General features: G+C 42.1%; 1 protein-coding gene across 1 annotated transcript in view; it reads right to left on the reverse strand.

The window, feature by feature from the left end:
* Positions 1-637: 637 nt before the first annotated feature.
* traf4a (tnf receptor-associated factor 4a) overlaps positions 638-20,619 on the reverse strand; it is a gene marked incomplete at both ends in the record, with an annotated part of 32,525 nt that continues 12,543 nt past the window's right edge. Inside the window, 6 exons of the mRNA XM_079225029.1 lie at positions 638-1,270; positions 2,119-2,274; positions 3,544-3,705; positions 5,036-5,197; positions 5,303-5,407; positions 8,335-8,386. Of these exons, the coding sequence (XP_079081155.1) occupies positions 638-1,270; positions 2,119-2,274; positions 3,544-3,705; positions 5,036-5,197; positions 5,303-5,407; positions 8,335-8,386 (1,270 nt within the window). The remainder of the gene's footprint in view (positions 1,271-2,118; positions 2,275-3,543; positions 3,706-5,035; positions 5,198-5,302; positions 5,408-8,334; positions 8,387-20,619) is intronic.

Below are 20,619 nucleotides of genomic sequence, written 5' to 3' on the forward strand. Positions count from 1 at the left end.
AACATCGATTTTATGTTTTTGTGTACACAAACCTGGAGCAGTTTCTTAGCAAGGGCTCTGTGTTTGTTCACGGATCAGTGGGAAGATACTGTATGAGCATGTAAACAAAAGGCAGTTGGGCTTGAGCTTGAGTCTGCTGAGCTCCCTCTTCTTTCGATCACCCCAACAGGACGTCTCTAACCAGTCTAACTTTCTCTCTTCTTCAAGTGCAGAGGCTCAGTGAAGCCCTTCACCCCTGTTTTTTTTCATATCTTTTCCATAATCTTCAACATTTGTACTGCAGAAATAACAACAAAAATATAACTTAAGATAATCTCTCTAGGCACTGTTTGATTTCCAAGGCTTTTTGTTGTAGACTGTGATAAAAGGTCAGCAAACAGATACAAAAAAAAAAAAAGAGAATAAAAAGAAACACCAGGGAGTGATGGTTCTGCAGACCAAACACGTTCTCCTCCGTGATGTATCAAGGTCCTTTCGAGTCAGCTCACACAGCCAAACAGACTCGCTCTGTGGTGGAGAGGCTGTAAGGGCAGAAAGTATCTAAAGGGTAAGTGTGTAGAAGTTTCAAGGTTAAGTGTCAGTTCCAGTCTTGAACCTGTGTATCTCCTTCGTAAAAAAAAAGAACAAATGTCGGATCTTAAGCCATAATCTTCTGGGGAATCTCTATAGAAGCCTTGACGAAGATGCAGTTGTCTCGGATGTAGTTCCTCTTCTTGATCTCCTCGTGAGAGATGAACTTGGGGTAGCCGAAGCCCAGGGTGCTCTCGTCCAGCGAGTTGCGGCTGCTGCTGGGCTTCTGGAAGTTCTTCCAGTTGGGGTCGGGGTTGAAGGTCTCCGTGATGTGCTGGGGTTTGGAAAGCGACGGGTCGCTCTGGTCCAGGATGGAGAAAGTCACCTTGAAGGAGAAGGGCCACTCCAGCAAGCTGTCGTACTCTCCGGGTAACACGCGGATGTAGACGGAAAGGTGGGAGCCCTCGCCGCTGCCGTTGCCATTCAGGAAGGCCGACACCTGCAGCTTGTAGCCGTAGCGGTGAGTGTAGAAAGGCGGGCTGAAGAACTCGTGATTGCTTCGGAGTTTGGCCTCCTGGAGTTTGCGTGTGTAGTCGCTGAGCTTCCAGATGAGAACGCCATCGTGACTGACGGACAACTCCTCCATCTCCCTCCGCAGCTCCAGGATCTCCTGCCTCTGGCGCCCCACAAGGTTGCACATCATAGTCAGGTGAGACTTAGTGGTGTCTTCCAGGTGACGACTGATAGCCAGTTTGGGGCACTGCCAGAGAGAAATCAAAGAGATTCATTATTTTAAAAATCTGCTGCACAGTGAGTTAGTGATGAGATGCGTAACACGTACAGAGGTGGTTCATAAAAGGAAAATACAATAAAGAAATTGTCTGTATTGTACTTTTTTTCAATTATGATGTGAGGAGGTTCAGATGAATAACAAAATCTCTTGCACTTTTGACATAGTCCCTAACTTCAACTCCTCAACTACTAATACTAAAAAACAAAACACCCATGCAACATTAGTTTCATCCTCCACTGCACATTTTAATCTGATGAAAAATTATCGTTGATGAACTTTAATTTAAATTTAGATTTTTTCCATACTACAGCAAAACTGTGGATGCTGTTCGGTGTTCAGTTTAGTGTGCATTATCTGAGCAATGTACTTGTTTACATCCATGAACAGGCACAGATGGACAAAGATGTGGATAATGTGATTATTATATTTAATAGTCACGCTACTGCTGTGGAGACATGTTTTCCATCTATAAATGGTACACATCAAGTTTTCCACAGAGTATGCAGAACGAGTATGACGCTCATTTGCCGCTCTTCCTCGAGCGTTTCCACATTTTCTTAAATTGATGTCAGTTTCAAAAATAGACGGAAATGTCAGACTATAGTGATGCTCTCATTAAAATAGACCCTACAGGCACAGTGCTGTATGTTCGAAAAGAGAAAAATCATTACTTTGGAAACAGTGAGCAGCGATTTAAAGGAAATATAATGAAATAAACGCTTGTAAACAACAAAGACAAACAAGCTCGGCAGTTGATTAACAATAACAGCGTTCACAGAGAGGGAATAATCTTTTACGGTGCAGGTCAGTCTTACCCTGTGTTTGCAGCCGGCGTCTTTGAAGGGGCAGAGAACGAGCGCGCTGCCGCAGTTGTCCTTCACATGGTTCGCCAGATCCTCTCGGGCGATGTTGGGTGTGCCGCACTGGTTTGGGCACTGGACAGGAAACCGAGGGCAGTGGTACTGATGGTTCTGCAGAGGAGTCAAGGATAGTGTTAATGTGTGCACAGTTGACCTACAGCATGTGATATGAACACTGCTGCACGGTGGGGTTGCAGATTATTGGTTGCACAAGAGAAAATGTCCTTGAAAGTAAAACTAAAATACAAGCGGTATTAAGAAATAAGGCTGCAAAAAATAGACCAGAAAAGAAAAGAAAAAAAACTGACCACACAGCCTGAAACCACAAGAATATTGGGACCATTCTGCCAATAACGCAAATCTGGCAATCAGGGTAATAGAACACTCACTGAAATAATAAACTGATGGACAGATAATTAACCGGTGATTTGATAATTGATTGCTTGTTTCTATTGGTTATTGCTTTTATTTTTTTGCTGCTTTTCATTTTCTTAACTGACAGTAAACTGAATATCTTTGTCTTTTTAGATTGTTGGCCAGACAAAAAAGAGGTAATTTGGTCACCCTGGTGTCTGGTCAATTTTCTCTTTCTTCTGAAAAAGAAAAAGATATTAATCAAAATAAATTATCAACAGATTGATAAGTAATGAAAACAGGGCTGCAACTACTTAATTTGTATTTATTTTAATTTTTCTTGACTAATTAAATATTTATTCAAACTATAAAATGTTGTCTGACCGTCCAAAGGTATTCAATTTACAATGATCTAAAACAGAGAAAAGCTGATAAGTACTATTATATATATTTTTTATTTATTACTTTAATGGTTATTTAATAAAGCGACTAGTCGTTGCAGCTCTAGAACAAAATAATCACTAGTTGCTGCCTCCAGACTAACTAAATGGAACACGATTGTTTATTTTCCATCGACGAGGTCAAATTATTATATCATACCTCTATCAAATCTAAAATACATCAGAGGAAGCAAAAGGCCCTCAGACTCAATACAATTATGTTGACTAGGGAAAAAAAAAATAAACATCATAAACGAATTATAAAACACTTTGTGTCCAAGACCGGGTTATTACATCTTGTGACACCGGCTACACACAGGCAGGTGCTTCAAAACAGCAGCTCACGCCAACAACCAGCTGCCACAAACAGACACACCATGACCCACAGAGAGCCTCCTCTGGGCCATCCTGAGGCTGGAAACCCTCTACGAGCCACATGCACGACCCGGATGACAGGTAGGACGATACTGAGAGGAGTCACATTTTGACTCAATCATGCCAAAAATAAAGATAAAGTCATTTCACTAAAAACAACGATTAAAGCAGTCATTTGACATACAGGTGGTAATCTTAGTGTGATACTGACCTGGATTGTGTCGAAGACGAACTCCTTGCCGCAGTACTTGCAGGGCTGTGTGCGTTTGGGACACTCGGCCAAGCCGTGTTGGGACAGCAGACGACGCATCATCCTCGCTCCACACTTGTTCTCACAGTAAACACTCTCCTGAGGACACACACCCTGGTGGTTCTGGGGTTGAGAGGAAACACGTGATTACAATTTAAAGCAGAGTTATAAAATCAACACCTGTGATACTGGACATATAGTAGGTGTTAATGTTTACTCAAATGCAGTTTACATACTGCAGTTTTTATAGCTCAAAACTGCGTTTTAATGAATAAAATATATAAACTTTGACTGAATGCAATGAGGCTATTACACATTGTTGCGGGGTTAGCCGGTAAACTCATTATTTATAATAATAATGAACAACATTTAGAAACATTTACTAAATCAAATTTACTCTGATGGCTCCAATATAAATGTATTGATCAATCCAGACAAAAGTAAAAAGTAAGCGGGCGTGTCAAGGAAAACGAATATTTTTAGTATACTATAAATCAGACACTATTTTGATTATAGATGAATCATTAAAGCATTTTTTTCTTGCAAGGCAAGTTTATTTGTAAAGCACATTTCAACAACAGGGCGATTCAAAGTGCTTCACATAAAACCATTAAAAGCATCCAAACATAATGCAGAAGAAAACAAGATTTAAAAACAATTAAGAACATTAAGAAAACATTAAAAAACAGTCAAAAAACAAGAAAATAAAATAAAAGTTGCAGTGCAGTTTAAGAAATAAAATGCAGTAGTGAGATGCAGTAATTGATAAATATCCTTGAATCTGGTTCAATTGAAAGGCAGCAGCAAACAGAAAAGTCTTCAATCTGGATTCAAAGGAGCTGATGCCTCCCCATCAACCATTACGCGGTTGTAGTGTCTAGTACGTGAAGATTTGCTGCATTTCTCTTTTTTCATGTCACTGAATTGAAATATTTGGGTTTTGTGAGAAGTTATTTTGGACCCCGATGGATCTCACAAATTGTGTCATCTCATAATTGAAAAATAATATGCGGATGAATCATTAATAAAAGGTTTTGAATAGGACACAGTTGTAAACATTACAATGTGAGAGCCAAAAGGTGGATGCATGCCACTGTAGCTGTGTGCGGCGGCCATGTGGGCCGGAGTAAACAGAGGAGGGCGGTGGAAATGACAGAGGCGTTAGTGAGGAGCCGCTGAGGTCCTTCACCCCGCTCACTGAGGAAAACACATTCGGCATGAGAGACCCACTCAAAGGTTCTTTCCTTCTGCCAGCACACGTGTTATTTTAAAAGAGACCAACACACGTGCATTAGCCTCTCCTCCCCTGCTGCTGCTTTTCACAAAGACGTCTTTCATATAGGCATGGAAATTATATGGCCTCACTCTGGGTTGTTTACATCAAGCTCGTGCTGAGTTGTAACAGGAAAACAAAATAAATAGAATAAAAACAGGTTTGCAGTCAGCGTTTTACCTCGTAGGCTTCACCGGTGAACTCGCTGCCGCAAAACTCGCACTTGACCTTGCGCTTGGGGCAGTCGTGCTGCAGGTGGTCGGGCAGGTCGCGGCGCGTCAGCTTGACAGAACAGCGGTTGGGGCAGGGTATCACATTGAAGGCGCAGGTGGAGAAGTGGCCCTGAGGGAGAGACACAATGAGACACACCCACACATGTTAGTAGAGAGAAATGAATAAAACAGAAGATGGAGGAGAGACGGACGAGAGGATATCAAAGCTTCTCACCTGCAGCTGCTTCATTTGGCCGGTCCAACGGCAGCCCTCCTCACTGTGGATGCAGCGGATGGGCAGTGCCAGGATCTGTTGCTCCAGCTCTGGGTCCGGGTAGATCTGGAGAAGACAAGCAAGACGAGGTCAGTATAGCAGTGGCAGGAGCGGACCAGGTCATGTTGGAAGACTGTAATATACCACTGTCAGAAAGTGTATCACATGGGGTGAATAAATCATGTAAAAGCCAACGGACCTTTCCTCTAATTAATGCATCAAAAGCTGATATTTTGGAGTCGCCATGTTGAGAGCCGTTGATAGGCAATCAAAATGCTCCAAATTTCATATCTTGCACCTTTAAACAAACAAGATACATTGTGCAAGTATGTCACCCTAACCCTGCTTTGAGTCTTTATGCTAAGCTGGGCTAAACAAATCCTCCTAAACTGCAGGTTAATGCACACAGTTGAGATTGACTGGTGTCTCTCAAAAGGACAGGTAAGACTGAACTTTATTTATCTCGAGCAAAATCATTGTGCGGCAGTTGCAGTACAAAGTAGTGCAAATAGAAAATATCAAGGAGATTCCTAATATACTCAATGCCAACACTATTAACGGTGGAGATCATAAAATCTATAAACAGGTTAAATAAGAGTGTCCTTTAAAATATATATTAGAGTGGTTGCCACACACACACACACACACACACACACACACACACACACACACGAGATTGAGTTAGCAAACTGCAGCAGCGAGTCCATCTAGCCGCTGCAGTGATAATTAGTTAGTTTATGGGTTTATGGGACCTTTGAGTGAGACAGGCAGCATAGGAAAAGAAGTATTTTTCCGCAGTCGCTGAGCGATGAGGATGAGTCAGTTTTCTGGCCAAACACCCCAAATCCTCCCCTACAGTACGCTGTCCGGGGGATTTGCAGCTCTGCTCTGCCTCTCCATCCCCCCATGCTGTCACACAAGCAGAGGACCGGTCAAACAAGACAAGCCACTTCCTCAAAATGCCACAACAGCCCTCGAAACAAACAACAGCTCAGTAACAGCCCGACCGTCGTCACGTGCCCCTGCAACGAAACCTGGGAGCCATCGCCTTGAAATTAAAATAGAATTTGGAAAATAATGTAGAATAAAACACTTAACTCACTCATTGTTTAGCTGTGCTGGGGATATATGCCGCTGCCAAACTAAATAATCAGACAAACCTGTTAAATATGATACACAGACACATATATCTAACATTACAACAGATGCTTGACTAGCGTCACTTTTACAGTAGAAGCAGACGTTTTTGCTGCCATAATCACATTCTTTCAGCGGAGGCAAAGAGGGGAAGAAAAAAAAATCCTCTAAAGCAAACGGAGACACTCTCTCATTGTTCCAGTCTTGGAATCTGCAGGGAGACGGCAATAATGACCTTTTAATAACTTAGTCCCAGGCAGATCAGGGGGGTTAAGCTCTTTGGAGCTCCAACTAGGGGGTTTATTCTGTCTGGTTTAGCAATTTTTAGTGGCAAACTACAACTACTATTACTACTACTGCTACAGCAGCTGCAGCACAATCCTTTAATGACTGCAACGCTCTTGTTCTGTTGGAGCAAGGTTGTGTTTGTGCTTTTTTTTTTTTTTTTTAAAGGACAGTGTGCAGCGAGCGCTACCCTGACAGCAGACCACCAAGACGGGGTAATTTGCAGGCGACTGGTAGCCTTGGTAAATAACAACGTCTGACAGGTGCGCCATGAGCACATCCTTCCCGTGGGGTGTCCCTGCTATAACAGGCGCCTTCATCGCTCTCAGCACAGCATGCAGACATGCACTGCTGCAGCTCCGGGTTAATGGCTCGACGGCTAATGCAGGCTAATGCTAACTAACTGCAATGGGAGACTTACACATAGAGGACTTCTTTCAATCGATGCCAAAAGCTGCTCAGACGATCATAAGCTGTTCATTGGGTTTGAAGTCTCTCATGCATAGTTCAGAATTAAGCCCATATCCTTTTCTTTCACTCTCCCACTTTACAACGAGGGTATCACGTGCGAGAGAGCCATCCTCTAACTCTTTGTTCCCCATCAGGCACATTTTGATTAACCCCCTTCAGTTGAAATTTAGATACACTTTTCTTTTCTTCTGGGAGAGATTGATTTAACGGGAAAAATGCAACGGTTGGATCAAGTGAACGTACTTCTTTCCCACTGTAATGTGTAATGGAATGAAATGCAACTGCTGACTCTGGGTTAAAGATTATTCCTTTTTTGTTTAGTCATGCTGGCTGCATCTACACAGACACACACGCAATTATACAAATATACTGTTATGTATTAGGGAACATACATACATGCACACATACACATAATGCAACATAAATAAGTTGGTTGTAATGTATGATGTTGTATTATGTGTTTTTATTTTTTTAAAGCCTCACTTCGGACAAGGTCTGCAAATTAGCTCGGGCTTGAAGCCCGACATGCATTGCATCGGTTCCACTTTATTTAAAAGTAACAATGCCTTCATGTTGGTCTGTCCACATTTTTGGTGCGGACTGAAATATCTCTGCAACTATAGGATGGATTACTATAAAATGTTATACAGATAGTTATGATCCCCAGAGGGTTAATCCTCTGGTAATCCTTTGACCTTTCCTATAGTGAGGCTGTGTGTTTTGTGGTTTTGAATGAAATAGCTTGACCACTATTGGACGGATTGTCATTCAATTTGGAACACACTTCCATGTTCCTGGGTCAACATTTCAACTTGCCCAATATTTATCATTTATGACCAAATAGCTGCTAAACTAACACCATTCTCACCAGCCTCAGCTATACATTGTGTTTAGTGCTAACTGGGAAATGTTAGCATGCTAAAATACTAAGCTAAATGGTGATCATGGTAAATATTGTACCTGCTTAACATGTTAGCATTGTCTAAAAGCTCAAAGCACCACTGTGTCACATGATACTTGTAGACTATTTTAGTCTCATGTTAATAGTGTTATTAATACCTTATTTGAGAAGAAATGTGTTGTGAGAGTGATCATCATACCTTAGCATAGTCCAACGGTAGCTGGTCCTCCGGACACTTGAAGACACCCTCACTGCAACAAAAGAACAGAAGAGCTTTGTTATTATTGGAATCACTCCAAATAAAAAAGGACAGCAGACAAAAGTGTTTGCAAGCATCTCGACAAGGATGATCAGTGAGATCCTTAACTCTGACCCCGACTGAGAACGACTGGAGCTAAAAGTAACTTCTTTGACAGTCGTTGTTTTTAGTTTGATTCTGTCTCTTCATACACTCTTAATATGAGAAGCTCTCTGACTCATCACTCTGTATGATGTAAAAACACACACTCCCCATCCACACACTGCACAATAAAGTCAGATCTCTGAGCTTCTGGCTTCAATAACATTGACTCTTTCATCCTCTCCCCCTCAGAGGAAACATCTGAACGATTTTACTTACAACAGACGACAAAACTTCAATTTGGAGCCTGATCGCTTTATTTATAATACATATAGAAATGATGACTTCCCAGCTACTTTTATAGATTCTCTCACAGCTTCGAATGAGTGTGTAATTTTCGCTCTTGGTCCACAGTCTAGATAACAATGAGCTAGTTTCAAGAGGCTTCTGTTTCCCTCAGAATAAAGCAGTGTAAGCCTCGGCTTCATGCGCAAGGCCCTTCCTCACAAAAAACTGACGATTTCCTGATTTGCTTGTGTGAGAAGAGTTTTGGGGTTCTTTTCCTGATTTTTCTCCCCCAGCAATTCACCCCAAATGAAGACTTTATTTCAGGCCCCCACTCAGTTTTTGTGGCGCCACAGCAGAGCCCTCACCAGCCTGTTTTAGGGCCAGATGAACAAGTGCCACGGCTCATTAGGACATCCCTACCCTGATGTCATCATTAAATATTCACACTTGTAAATAATGGAGGCAGCAGCCACTAGGGCGGAGCTGCAACACACAATCTAAACAAAGGTCTCACAAAGGTTACTTAAAGAAACACAGAAAAGGCAATATCTATATGTTGGCGTATCTCTTAAGATGTTAGCGGCGTCGCCACTGGCTTGAGCGCTCCTGCTGTTTCTGGAGCAGAGATGCTCCCAGTCTGCTAGTTTGATAAACGGTTAATACATTTCAACATTCATTGGTTCCAGCTTCTCCGATTTGCTGCTCTTTTTATATGTTATGTGATAGTAAACTAAACTCCTTTGAGTTTTAGACTGCTGATCGTCCCCCTTTGCGATTGTGGGAAACTGTAAAAGGCATTTTGACACTTTGACAACCAAATTATTTGTTGCTTAAATCGGTTGATAAGGAAAACAATATTTAAATGTTGGCTTTGATTTTCCCCATTAAATCTACTGAAACTGCAGATAACAGAAATGCACAGAAATGTGCTTCTGTTCTAAAGTCACTGGCCCTGAAGCTTGATCTGACCTCCCCTGCAAAGAGGCCTCCCGCAACTCTGGCCATGCCTAAATTATGTTAACAATAATTAAGGGACAACAGTGTGCAAACAGTCAGTGTTTGTCTCTTGGTGCTTTAATATGGTTAGCTGCAGTGTCACCTGACCACAGCTCCCAGAGGCACAGTGACATGTGACAGGACGGGAGTGCACTTTGTCCCGTCTACCCAGCTGCTATGAAATGAGGCAGCGTGCTGACGGGGGGATGGGAGCAGAGGTTAGGCCTGAGAGGGAGGGAGGGTTGATGAAAAGGGGGGTGGAGGAGGGAGGTTAATGCATGACGAGACAGCAGTAATTCTCCTCCATTAGGGTCACTGTGTCAGCATGAGAGCTGGAGTCCAATTAACAAGCCACAGAGGACAGTAAAAGAGGGTCAATCGATTAGAGGCTAGGGGAGCCCAGTCAGCATCTCACGTGTAGTGTGAAATAATTTACAGTACTCATTGCCATCACCGAGAAATCATCCGGAGCTGCGAAGAGTAGAGAGCACCACAGCCACACAGCGAGAGGAGATGAGAAGCGACAGGCTCTCAGCTCCGGACGGGGGACAGCCAGAGGCCCCGTCCAGCCCGGGCCCCGTATCTGACACGCAGAGAGGCAGACAGGCGAAAAGAGCCAAGTCACAGACTGTCAGGATAATTTCTCCCATGGTCGCAGAGAAGCTCCCACAGCCACACATTCATGTGTTCGGGCCCCACTGCTGATAATACTGCTCGACTCTCCTGGTCGCCCGTGAGTCAAACTCTCTGCCGCTTTGTGACAGCACATTAGCAGAGAAAGGTTGGGCCGATGTGTAACGCAGCGCCAGTTCAATTACATCCATCTTCTCTGACTATACGGAGGGCTTTCTAGAAGAGACTGGAAAGCAGCATGACCAAAAAACTGAATATCTCAAATAGGGCTTCACAATGATTAAGATAAATACTCAAAGAAGCTGCATGAGTCCAATGAATGCTGAGCATTTTTAGCCATACCAGTGGCTTCATATGTTAGACTTACCCAAAATGGTGAACATGGTATACAGAAGCTGCTTAACATTAGCATGTTAGACCTTTTAGCATATAGGACACATCACAGGGCTGCTAGCATGCTGTAGACACTTAGTCTTACGCTCGTCAGCCGCATGATGAAACGTTGTGTGGCTTATCAGAATAGTTTACAATTAGTTTTTACTGTAGATCAGCCAATCGATTGACTGACTAATTTGTTTTCTACTCTAATCACACATTTGACTGAGGGCCAACTTCGATTGAATCGCTTAAAAAACAATTAGTTAATTAAAACATTTGCTGATGTTGATAATTCATTCACTCTGTTATTTATTAGCCAAATATTTGTTGATCTCAGCTTCTCAAATGTAACAATTTGCTCTTTTATGTGGGTAAAATATTTTGGGGTTTGGGGCCATTGGTCAGACAAAATCAAGAAATCTGAAGAAGTCACCTCAGGCCCTAGAATATTTGTAGAAATAGCAGAGAGCTTTATCAGTAGGCATAATTGTTTGCAGCCCCAATGCAGTCATCAAAGGATAAATATAACTGTTCCACAAAGCCCAGAGAAAAAAACTCCTCTGCGCACATCCTTGCAAGTGGGAACTTGCACCTCACATACAGCCAAACTGTTTAAAATCAAGTTTCCCACAAGTGTTTGTCCCTAACCACAGGTTCACATCCTTGTCAGGGAAGATCCAGGGTGAGAGGCTGAAAAAACAAGTGTTTCAGCGTCATGTTGAGATGTCACAGGGGAGCAGCTTAAGACCGGACAGCAGACAGTATAATACAATAACCTCATTAAAATTTCATCGCCTCCCCCTCTGTCCGCACGCACTGCAAGAGCAGCCGAGGCTCCACAGCTGCTCTGCTGCGGAGACCGGGATGTTTAAGTGACCTCAAATTCACTGCCAGACAACGGCACACACATTATCACCTTGTGTTAGCGTTCACCCCCTCTGCAGGTGAAATGCACCCACTAGTCAAACCCATCAATACCTTGGACCTTAAATCCTTCTCCCCTGCTCAAATCTTCTTTGCAGGCACAGATTAAAACAGCCATGCATTCAGCCGGGCGATGCCACGAGGACAGCTGTCACCACATGCTTCGTCACTGTGCGCACGGCTCCTGACAGGCAGACGGTGAGGAGGTACAAATCCCTCAGGTTTAATCTCACCGGTGCAGAGCGGAGGGTTTACTCTTCAAGCGACAGCGACCAGTCTGCAGGCCACACAGAGTGAGCATCGTCGGTGACAGTAACCTTGAAACCTGTTCTATATTAACTAACAGAGAGACTCCTAAACAAACCTTGCTGTGTTTGCCATTGTAGAGGGCATGGCTGTCGAGACAGGCTAAACAAACTAAATCAAAAGAATGAGGCCTTTGGAGGGGACAAGTCTGTGGCACATTAACACTCTCAACAGACCTTTGTCACATCAAGGATTTTCTCAGATGGTGTCGAGGAGCCTCGACTGAACTGCCCGCTGATCTCCTGCTAGAGCTCACCACCAGCTTTTATGTTCATCCTCCTGCCAAACACTTTTTGTCGTTTTAAGTTATACCGAGGATTAACATTAATATACACAAACAAAACCTTAAATTCCACTAGAGCGCTCTGTTAGGGCTCTCTGTCTCACAGCGGAAACTAGACTCCTCTCAGGAAGTTGAAGAGAAAACAGGAATCTAGTTTTATCTCAGCTAGAGTCCTATCATCCCCCAAATCCATCTGGTTTTTAGTTTGTGTGTTTAAGACTGTCTGCAGTCATGATTTCTTTCTTCTGAGCCTTGGAATTTTAACAATAATGAGTTTCGATAATATAGAGACATTACAGAGAGACTGATATTCTTCCGTGTATCATCAGTTATCTTGAAGCTTTTGAAAGCAGATGTCTTTTCCTTAAGATATCTAGTTTTTCAAAGAAAAAAAATGGTTGGTTCCAGCTTCTAAAATGCTTCGCTTGGCTTACCTTATAGTGCATTTTATATTTATGGGTTTTGGATTGTTGCCTGGAAAAATGTGGGAAAAGATATTTGCATATGTGTAAGCAATCACAGTATTTTTTCTCAATCATTAGTTGCAGCCCTACATTTGACTGTTATGCAGTTGAAAATACACCACCTGACAAACACATTTATCAACAGCTGCAGGGTTAGTGCTGTTTAGAAGTGCTGATATAGGCTGATTACGTTTCCTTTGGCTGGAGCCAGGTTAGCTATTTCTCCCCGTGTCCAGTCTTTATGCTAAGGTAAGCAAACGCCTGCTGGCTGCTGCTTCATATTTATCGTACCGATTTCACACTATATTCTCTGCACTCGGTCCTAATACTCTTAGTATACTTAAAGTAGACTAATTAAACTGGCATATAGTCAGAGTCAGCAGATTTGTACTGACACAAAATGATGTGCGACTTTGGACAGCTACTGCTACTTTAATTACGGAAACTTCACGAAGGGAAAGCAAGATGTTTTTCCACAGATTTAATAGATTATTTTGATGTTTCCCCAGCTGTCTCTGGAGCCGTCTCACCACAACCCGCAATTTGTTGTAATTTCTTGAAAATTGTGGATCTGTCTGTGAGTTGCTCAGGCAATTTGGAACAATAGTGTATATTTAGTGGAGGGAAAAACATATTTAGCATACTGTCATCTTTCTGTATAGTCAATATTGTCAGTATGTGTGAGCTGTGCTACTTCTTAAACCAACTGACAATCCATCCTTGGAACAACTTGTTCTCACTACCTGGACTTTAAAGCTGCAGAAGTGGTTCGGCCTGCAGAAGCCCTTCCTCTCATCCTCTAGCTGGATTAACTTGAGCAGTCTGTGCTGACTAAAGTGGCCCCTAAATGAGGTCGAGTGACGGGGGCTGAGGCCGGCTGGCGTCTCCACTGGTGGAACCTGATACAATGCGAGGGCAGAGCTCCCTTCGCCCACGGCTGATTTTCGCTCTTTTTTGTCTGAAATGGGAGAAGCAACTCCGATACTTTCATTGAGTGTGATGACACACTCGCCCACAGGTGGATCGACTGCTCCTTCTGAGGCTTTATGTGCGGGACAGACACAGAGAGTGTGGCGCTGTGACAGCTTCTTGTGTGGGATTTAATACCCACAGGATGAGCTTATCATACCTGTGGTTTGCTAGAGATTATATTGTGCATAAACCCTCCAACGTTCTACTCTGCCACCTCTAAAAGGAAGGCAACGCTTACTATGACATGAAGCTCAGCCTGTTGCACATCTTGTCCAAATATTGTACATTAAAATCATCAAAATGTTTGATAACAGTGGGTTACTAATACATGCTTATGCTGCAGAAAAACAGCTACTATTAACCAATTTCTGGAGAGGAGCTGAAATGACGTCAATTAGTCAAACTATGTTGATAATTGAATAATCATTTCAGATGTTTTTTTAAGTAATACATCTGAACATCCTCTTGCTTAAGCTGCTCAAATGTTAAATATTTTGGTTTTAAGTCAGTACATTTTATAATTTTAGGTGTTGTTGGAGTTAGGGTCAGACAAAACAAGACAACTGATGACATCACTTGGGCTCGTGTACGATTTATCAATTGATGTTGAAAATAATCAGCAGATTAATCGTTGAAAATAACGTTAGAAAGATACCATCTTTCGAAGGATTATTTTGCATCTGTTTTTTACTGTTTGCATCTGTTTTTGATGTTAGTCAGACAAAACATAGCAAGAGAGATACAAGCGGCTAGAATGATAAGAGACTTCTTTTTCAGCACCCAGCAAAGCCTTTTGGCCAGTTAAACAGTGAATACTTACTGTAAATCCTCTTTTCTATTTTATGGGACTGGCATAACCTGCTGTCCTCCTGAAATGGTATTCATATTTATAGAGGTCATCTGTGTGCTTAATCTTGTTCCAATCGGCTTTGTCTGTACTTTGTAAAGCACACATTTTGTCATTAATTACTGACCATATTTCACCAAACTTCGGATAAATATTAGTCCAGTGCGAGTAAGTATTTCCCAAACGTCTAATCCATTTGGCAGAGGAGCAGTCAGAAAGTCAGTGAATTTGAGGCTTATTCATTTTATTAATTCTGCAAAAAGCACAGAAAAAAACGGGATACATTCTTAAATTACCTGTCTTGTGTAAACACAAAATTTGTATTCCCTTAGAAAGCTTTTTACGGTCAGACTTTAGATGGATTTCCGGTTTGTTGAGTTTAGTAGAAGCCTGTCCAGAATATGACACCTGTAAAATCCCATTAAACTTCCTCTGCTGGTCACTAACAGCCACCGGCAGCTGTTTCATATGAAGTAACAATGGCTGACAGTTTGCAGGTCATGGTCATCAACTAGACAGAAATAAATTACATCTGACTCTGTGTTCGACAACCCTAAAAAGACAGGCGGAAAATCAAACCGCTTCCAATGGTGATTACGCTCATTCAAATAAATCAAGCAGTGCTAAACTTTAAAGTGCAGTTAAAAATCTCTATTTTATGCTTCCTTATCCATGCTTGCACTATTTCTTTTGTGTGTTGCTGTGCCAAAATAGGGAAAGAAATGATGCAAGTGGAAGAAAGACACTACTACGAGAGAGTGTGTGTGTGTGGGTGGATGGATGTCTGGCCTCTTTTCCTGGCTTCAACACCCCATGAAACACACTCACTGGGACCAAATGCGGACCAAGATAGAAAAAATATATGAAAAAGAGTGTTTTATTACGAGCTACACTTACACCAACTACAAAACGTGAACAAAAGAAAGCATATGTTGATGCTTTCGTTTCCTCTCTTTTGCATAATATCCGTATGCAGAGATCATTTTGCAAACCGTACATACTGACAGTTCGGACACCTGAGGCCATGCATGCTCATATCGTAATCACTTATGTAATTATATTCATCTCTCCTTGCAGTTCACCTCACCGTGCTGACATTTGTGAGCACAAGCCATCTGTGAGCAAGTTCACACAGCTATAGAGCGTCCAAAGGTTAACAAATTCTCAGTTTGTTTTTCTTAAATGTCAACTTTGCAGTGGCACCGGCAGCAGATAAAGCGAACTCTTAAAGCCTACTGTATGTTGTTTAAGGACTCTGATGGAGCTTATTTACATTTCAACCCAACAACAACATTGTTGGGCTTGTCCTTCATTTATTTTCCAAATGTCAAGGGACTGTTGAAAATGACACAATTATGACCAAAACAATGATATTTAATATATATTTACGACACTTACTTTTGACCCGTGTACATTTCTGCCATTGTTTACATTTAGTTGTTGGACCTTGATAATATGTATTGTTTGTATTTTGCATATTTGCACTTCTACTTCTTACTGCAACACAACAATTTCCCTTAGGGATAAATAACATTCTATTTTATATTATATCTTATATTAACCTTGCTACAACCGAATGAAATACCCAATGATTACAAGGTTACCTTTATACACACATGGGGGCTTGGTAGAGGATCATTACCATTGGTTTATTACAGTAGGTTCAGACCTACATTTCCTGCACGGAAATATTTTGCTAGTGTGATTATAAAAAGTAGCTCTGAGATGCAGGGGAGGCAGAATCGGCTTGAATGTGTGAGCAATGAATACCATGACTCATCGAACTGCCAGAGGTGCAGCTTAGAAAACACCATGCCATGATAGCAAAGCGTAAAGGAAGGAGCCACCTGCCAGAGGACAAGCTGGCTACAAAGACAGAGCAAGAGGAAGGAAGGAAGGATGGATGAATGGATGGAGGGAGGGAGGGTCCGAGGGAGGAGGAGCAGCCATCTGCAGGCTGAGCGCAAGCCTGCGAGATGCCTTAATCCATCCTTAAGTGTGTGAGGAGGGGAGACAGCGCTTAGAAGTATTTATAATCCGCTCGCACTGTCTCCTTCCATCAGTGTGATCGGGCTTTGACACGGAGTCTTTATCAGAGGGGACGGTTACAACATGAAATGCTAGTCCAGCTCCTCTTTGTTTTTTCCTGTTGACTTTATGAATTTATAGCAACACAAGATCTGTAGGACATCCTTTAAACTCGCATCTACGATATTATGAACTAAGAGGCATAGTTTGACATTTTGCAGAATGAATTGTTTGCTGTATTGCATGCTGAGTTAGATGGCGTGATTGATCACTCGTAATTGTGTACGCTTAGCTTTAGTAAAAGACTGGAAACAGGCAAAACCAGCTAGCCTGGCTTTAAGTGAAGGCTTTTGTACAGATTAAAAACACCAGATATAATTTTTAATTAGATCATTTGAGGTGCTTGAGGAGGAGGAGCTTTAAATAGAGCAAGGCTAACTATTTCCCCGTGATTCAAATCTGTGTGCTCAGCTAAGCTAATTGACTGGCTGACTGTAGCTTGGCAGAAAAGAAAATAAGCAAATTTATTGAAATGTGGAAAAATTACTTGACCACCCGGTCAAAAGAACTGCTTCACATGATACAAGGATTTCAGTCTCAGTTATGCAATCAAATAAATAAAAACGCAAATGAACATTGAAGGATGTTTTTGTTTTGTTTCCCTATATTAAACGCTGTGTGCAGGAGGTACAGGAAAATCAATCCACTTTCATTAACTGCTGCTGATATGGGTGCAGAATGGTGGATGTGGGGGGGGGTTGAGGGAAAAGTCTGTCCCATCAATTGTATCGGGAGCTGAGCTCATGCATGCAGTGCAGTCACCCTCACCCACGCAGCAAAAAAGAAGAAAAAAGACCACGGAGGCGGACCCACATGCACGAGGGCCTGAACTGCGTACATGAAAGGAAAGAAGGCCTTGAAAGGAAATGCGTTACGTTTGATCTGGTTGAAGAGCGGTTTGTGGAGGGGCAGAGCGGGCGGAGGATTGCGCCTGGAGATCAATGAAAGTCCTGAGCTTTAACATGTCGCACACGTGAGAAGGACCTACTGGTCTGTGAAAAAGAGCTAAAATCACTTGCAAGGTTGCAGCACGTGTGAAAAACCCCACTCTCCATTTTACTACCCACTGTCACACAGTCGTGAAAAAAAGAGCGTTCAACTGTTATTCACCAACTGAGACCAAATGGAAGCCGTTACATGCTATAAATTACTCCAGACGTGTGTGAATTTGATCTGTTTTAATCGCAGATGGCAGGTCTAATTTTAGCTCAGCTTCAGAGGACAGATTTCTGCTCAAAAGGGTGATCTGCAGCGATGGCGGCTGGCTTCGAGGAGCTGCGACACTGCCTAGCTAATCCTGTGGAATGCCTGCCCTGGACGAAGGGGCTTTGAGATTGCCAAGGCATCGCCTGGCCTATGATAAGGGAGAGCTGCCTGCCTGCCAACTGTATGCATATGGCGCTGGAGAAACAGCACGAGTCACAGTCGGCTAATTTTTCCTTCAAACGACATTAATGATTCAGCTATTGGAGTCACAATCATCGAGAAGCCCGGCATTACATCGCAGCACTAATACAGATGAACAGTGCGCTACGAGCCGTGAGCGGAAAAGGCATTTTCAATCAGAATGCGAATGCTTCAGTAAAAGCCTTAAAGGTGTCATTCAGAAAACAGAAACTTGCGTAAGTGCAGGTGTTCATTTTGGGGTAATTTCTTAATTTGTTTATTCAGGCTTAAAGCAACAGCTGGACAATTTTGGAAACCTGCTTATTCGCTTTCTTGCCGAGAGCTACAGCCCGCAACCGTCTAGCTTAATTAGCTTAGAACAAAGACTGGGATGAAGGGGAACACAGCTAGCCTGCTCTCTCCAAAGGTCACAAAATCACCACGTTATATCTTGTTTATTTAATCCATACAAAATCCTGTTTCCAGTCTTCATGCTAACCGGCTGCTAACTGTAATGTTATAGCTTTATATTTAGAGGACAGATATGGAAGCCGTATCGATCTTATCTAACTGTTGGCAAGAAAGTGCATTTCAGACTCTTTCAGGAGGCTTTTTATATGTTTTCTTTGCTTGAGCTAATGTGTTGTTGACTGCCAGAATATGTGACAGATGGTTCGTAGTGAAGAGGTTAATGCCTTGTAAATAGAGAGATGAACTATTGGGTATCACAAACTATTTCACTTTAAAAACACACTTTCTCTGATTAGTTAGGATAGTAGCAGATACATATGTCCTGTCCTGGATTTAAATGCCAGGAAAGTTTGTGCTCAAGCATCCAGAGTGGAGGTGCAATAATGAAATATGAAACATCCATCAGTCAAGACCGGATTGAGCTTTAATGGAGTCTACTTCCTCCCTCACTGTAATAAAGATAAAGAAAAAAAAATCAATTCTGACACAAAATCCAACAAGGCATTGGTGTTAAAAAGCCATTAAAATTTAAAAAAGGATTTAACATCCAAAGGTTTCATGCTCCTTTAACCAATTAAGACGCCGTGTGTGAAGTCATCCCATAGTAGGATAAATTGCAAGCCGTTTCCTAAATTAAGCGGTGTGGATTTCAGTGTGAATAAACTGCCCAAATGCCTTTTTTGTCAAGACGGTCTTAACTCCTGTGGAAGAATGAAGAGGAATATGCCAATAGCTTGTTAGCTGGTTCGAACGGCTCATTATTCCTGCGTAACAACCTCCTGATGCTCTCCGTGGGGTTTGTTTTACGAGTTTCAAAACCACCAAGATCTGTTTCACTCGGCCCAGAGGCCAAGAGGGACATTTTCTCTTTAAAGAGAACTTACCCTGCTGTTGGCCACCAGAGGAAAGGCATCAATCAGAGGCCACTTTGAGGTAAAGTTTCACGATTTAGCAGCACCTATAGACACATGAGCTCATGGCACTAGTGGAGGAAAAGGATGAGCGGCTGCGTTGCATGTATTTATCATGAATCAAGTTTTATAGCAATTCGTAAGCACTTCACTTCACTCATTTATGGAGTCTGCTCTCAATGCCAAAACCCATACAGCAGACAAAGACGGCAGTTGTTTTCATTGCATGCGGAAAGAGCCTGAGAGAGGCACTGCTCTCATCAACCTTCAATTAAAACTATTCTTTTATTACACGGTGATTGTCACTTCATTGAAAATATGTGGAGCACAAGTCAGTTGTAAACATGCTGAAAAAGGGAAAACAACACAATAACTGCAACCACATTTCATAAAAACAGACCACGATGACTTATATTAGGTCCAGGAAGGCAGTTTTTCGCTCCTCGTTTCTGCATGGCCTTCCTGCCACCAACAACAGCAGTTGGGGAGTGCAAATAATCCCTCCACCAGCAACATCTTATGCACAGCAGATCTTTTAATTAAACTGCACCTGTTTACCCCATGTACCGGAAAAGGAAATGTAATTTAAGAATCTGCAACCATGCCGACAGCTCAATTTATTCAACCGCGTCACAAAACTATTCTTGCTTGCTAGATGCTCAAAAAGTTAGTTTTATTATCTCCAACGATCTAAACTTATGTGTGCACCTCCACGGAGAAGCATTTTCTTTTGCTAATTCAAATGATTAAAATTTGCGCCACATTTGACTTTTGTTTGCAACTATTCACCATTGTTTCTTTTTAATGGTTGGATCTTTGAACACAAACGCTACCAAACCGCTGGTAACAACAGAAAGAGCAGGTGTACAGTTATTACCAGCGGCCTTTTCTGTCCCGTCATTCATAAGCACTCAAACACACCTCTCGAGCTGACCTGCTTTCTGTGCCTGAGATAGCAGTTGTGGGTAAACCATTATCAGCTTTACTGTGGGAGTTATTTTATTCCGATCCCACAAGCAGAAAAATAAATATATGCAATGTCCTCTGTGACACATTCATTAATTAGCTAAAGGTGGAGGAGTCCAATCTTTCAGAAAGAGTAAAGACAGAAAATGAGTCATTGTGTCGACACAGTGACTCATTGATCATTTGAGAAATTGTGAAACTGATAAGCACAATGGTTTTTGCATCACTTGA

This window comes from Taurulus bubalis (assembly GCF_910589615.1).
Source record: "Taurulus bubalis genome assembly, chromosome: 10".
NCBI lineage: Eukaryota > Metazoa > Chordata > Actinopteri > Perciformes > Cottidae > Taurulus > Taurulus bubalis.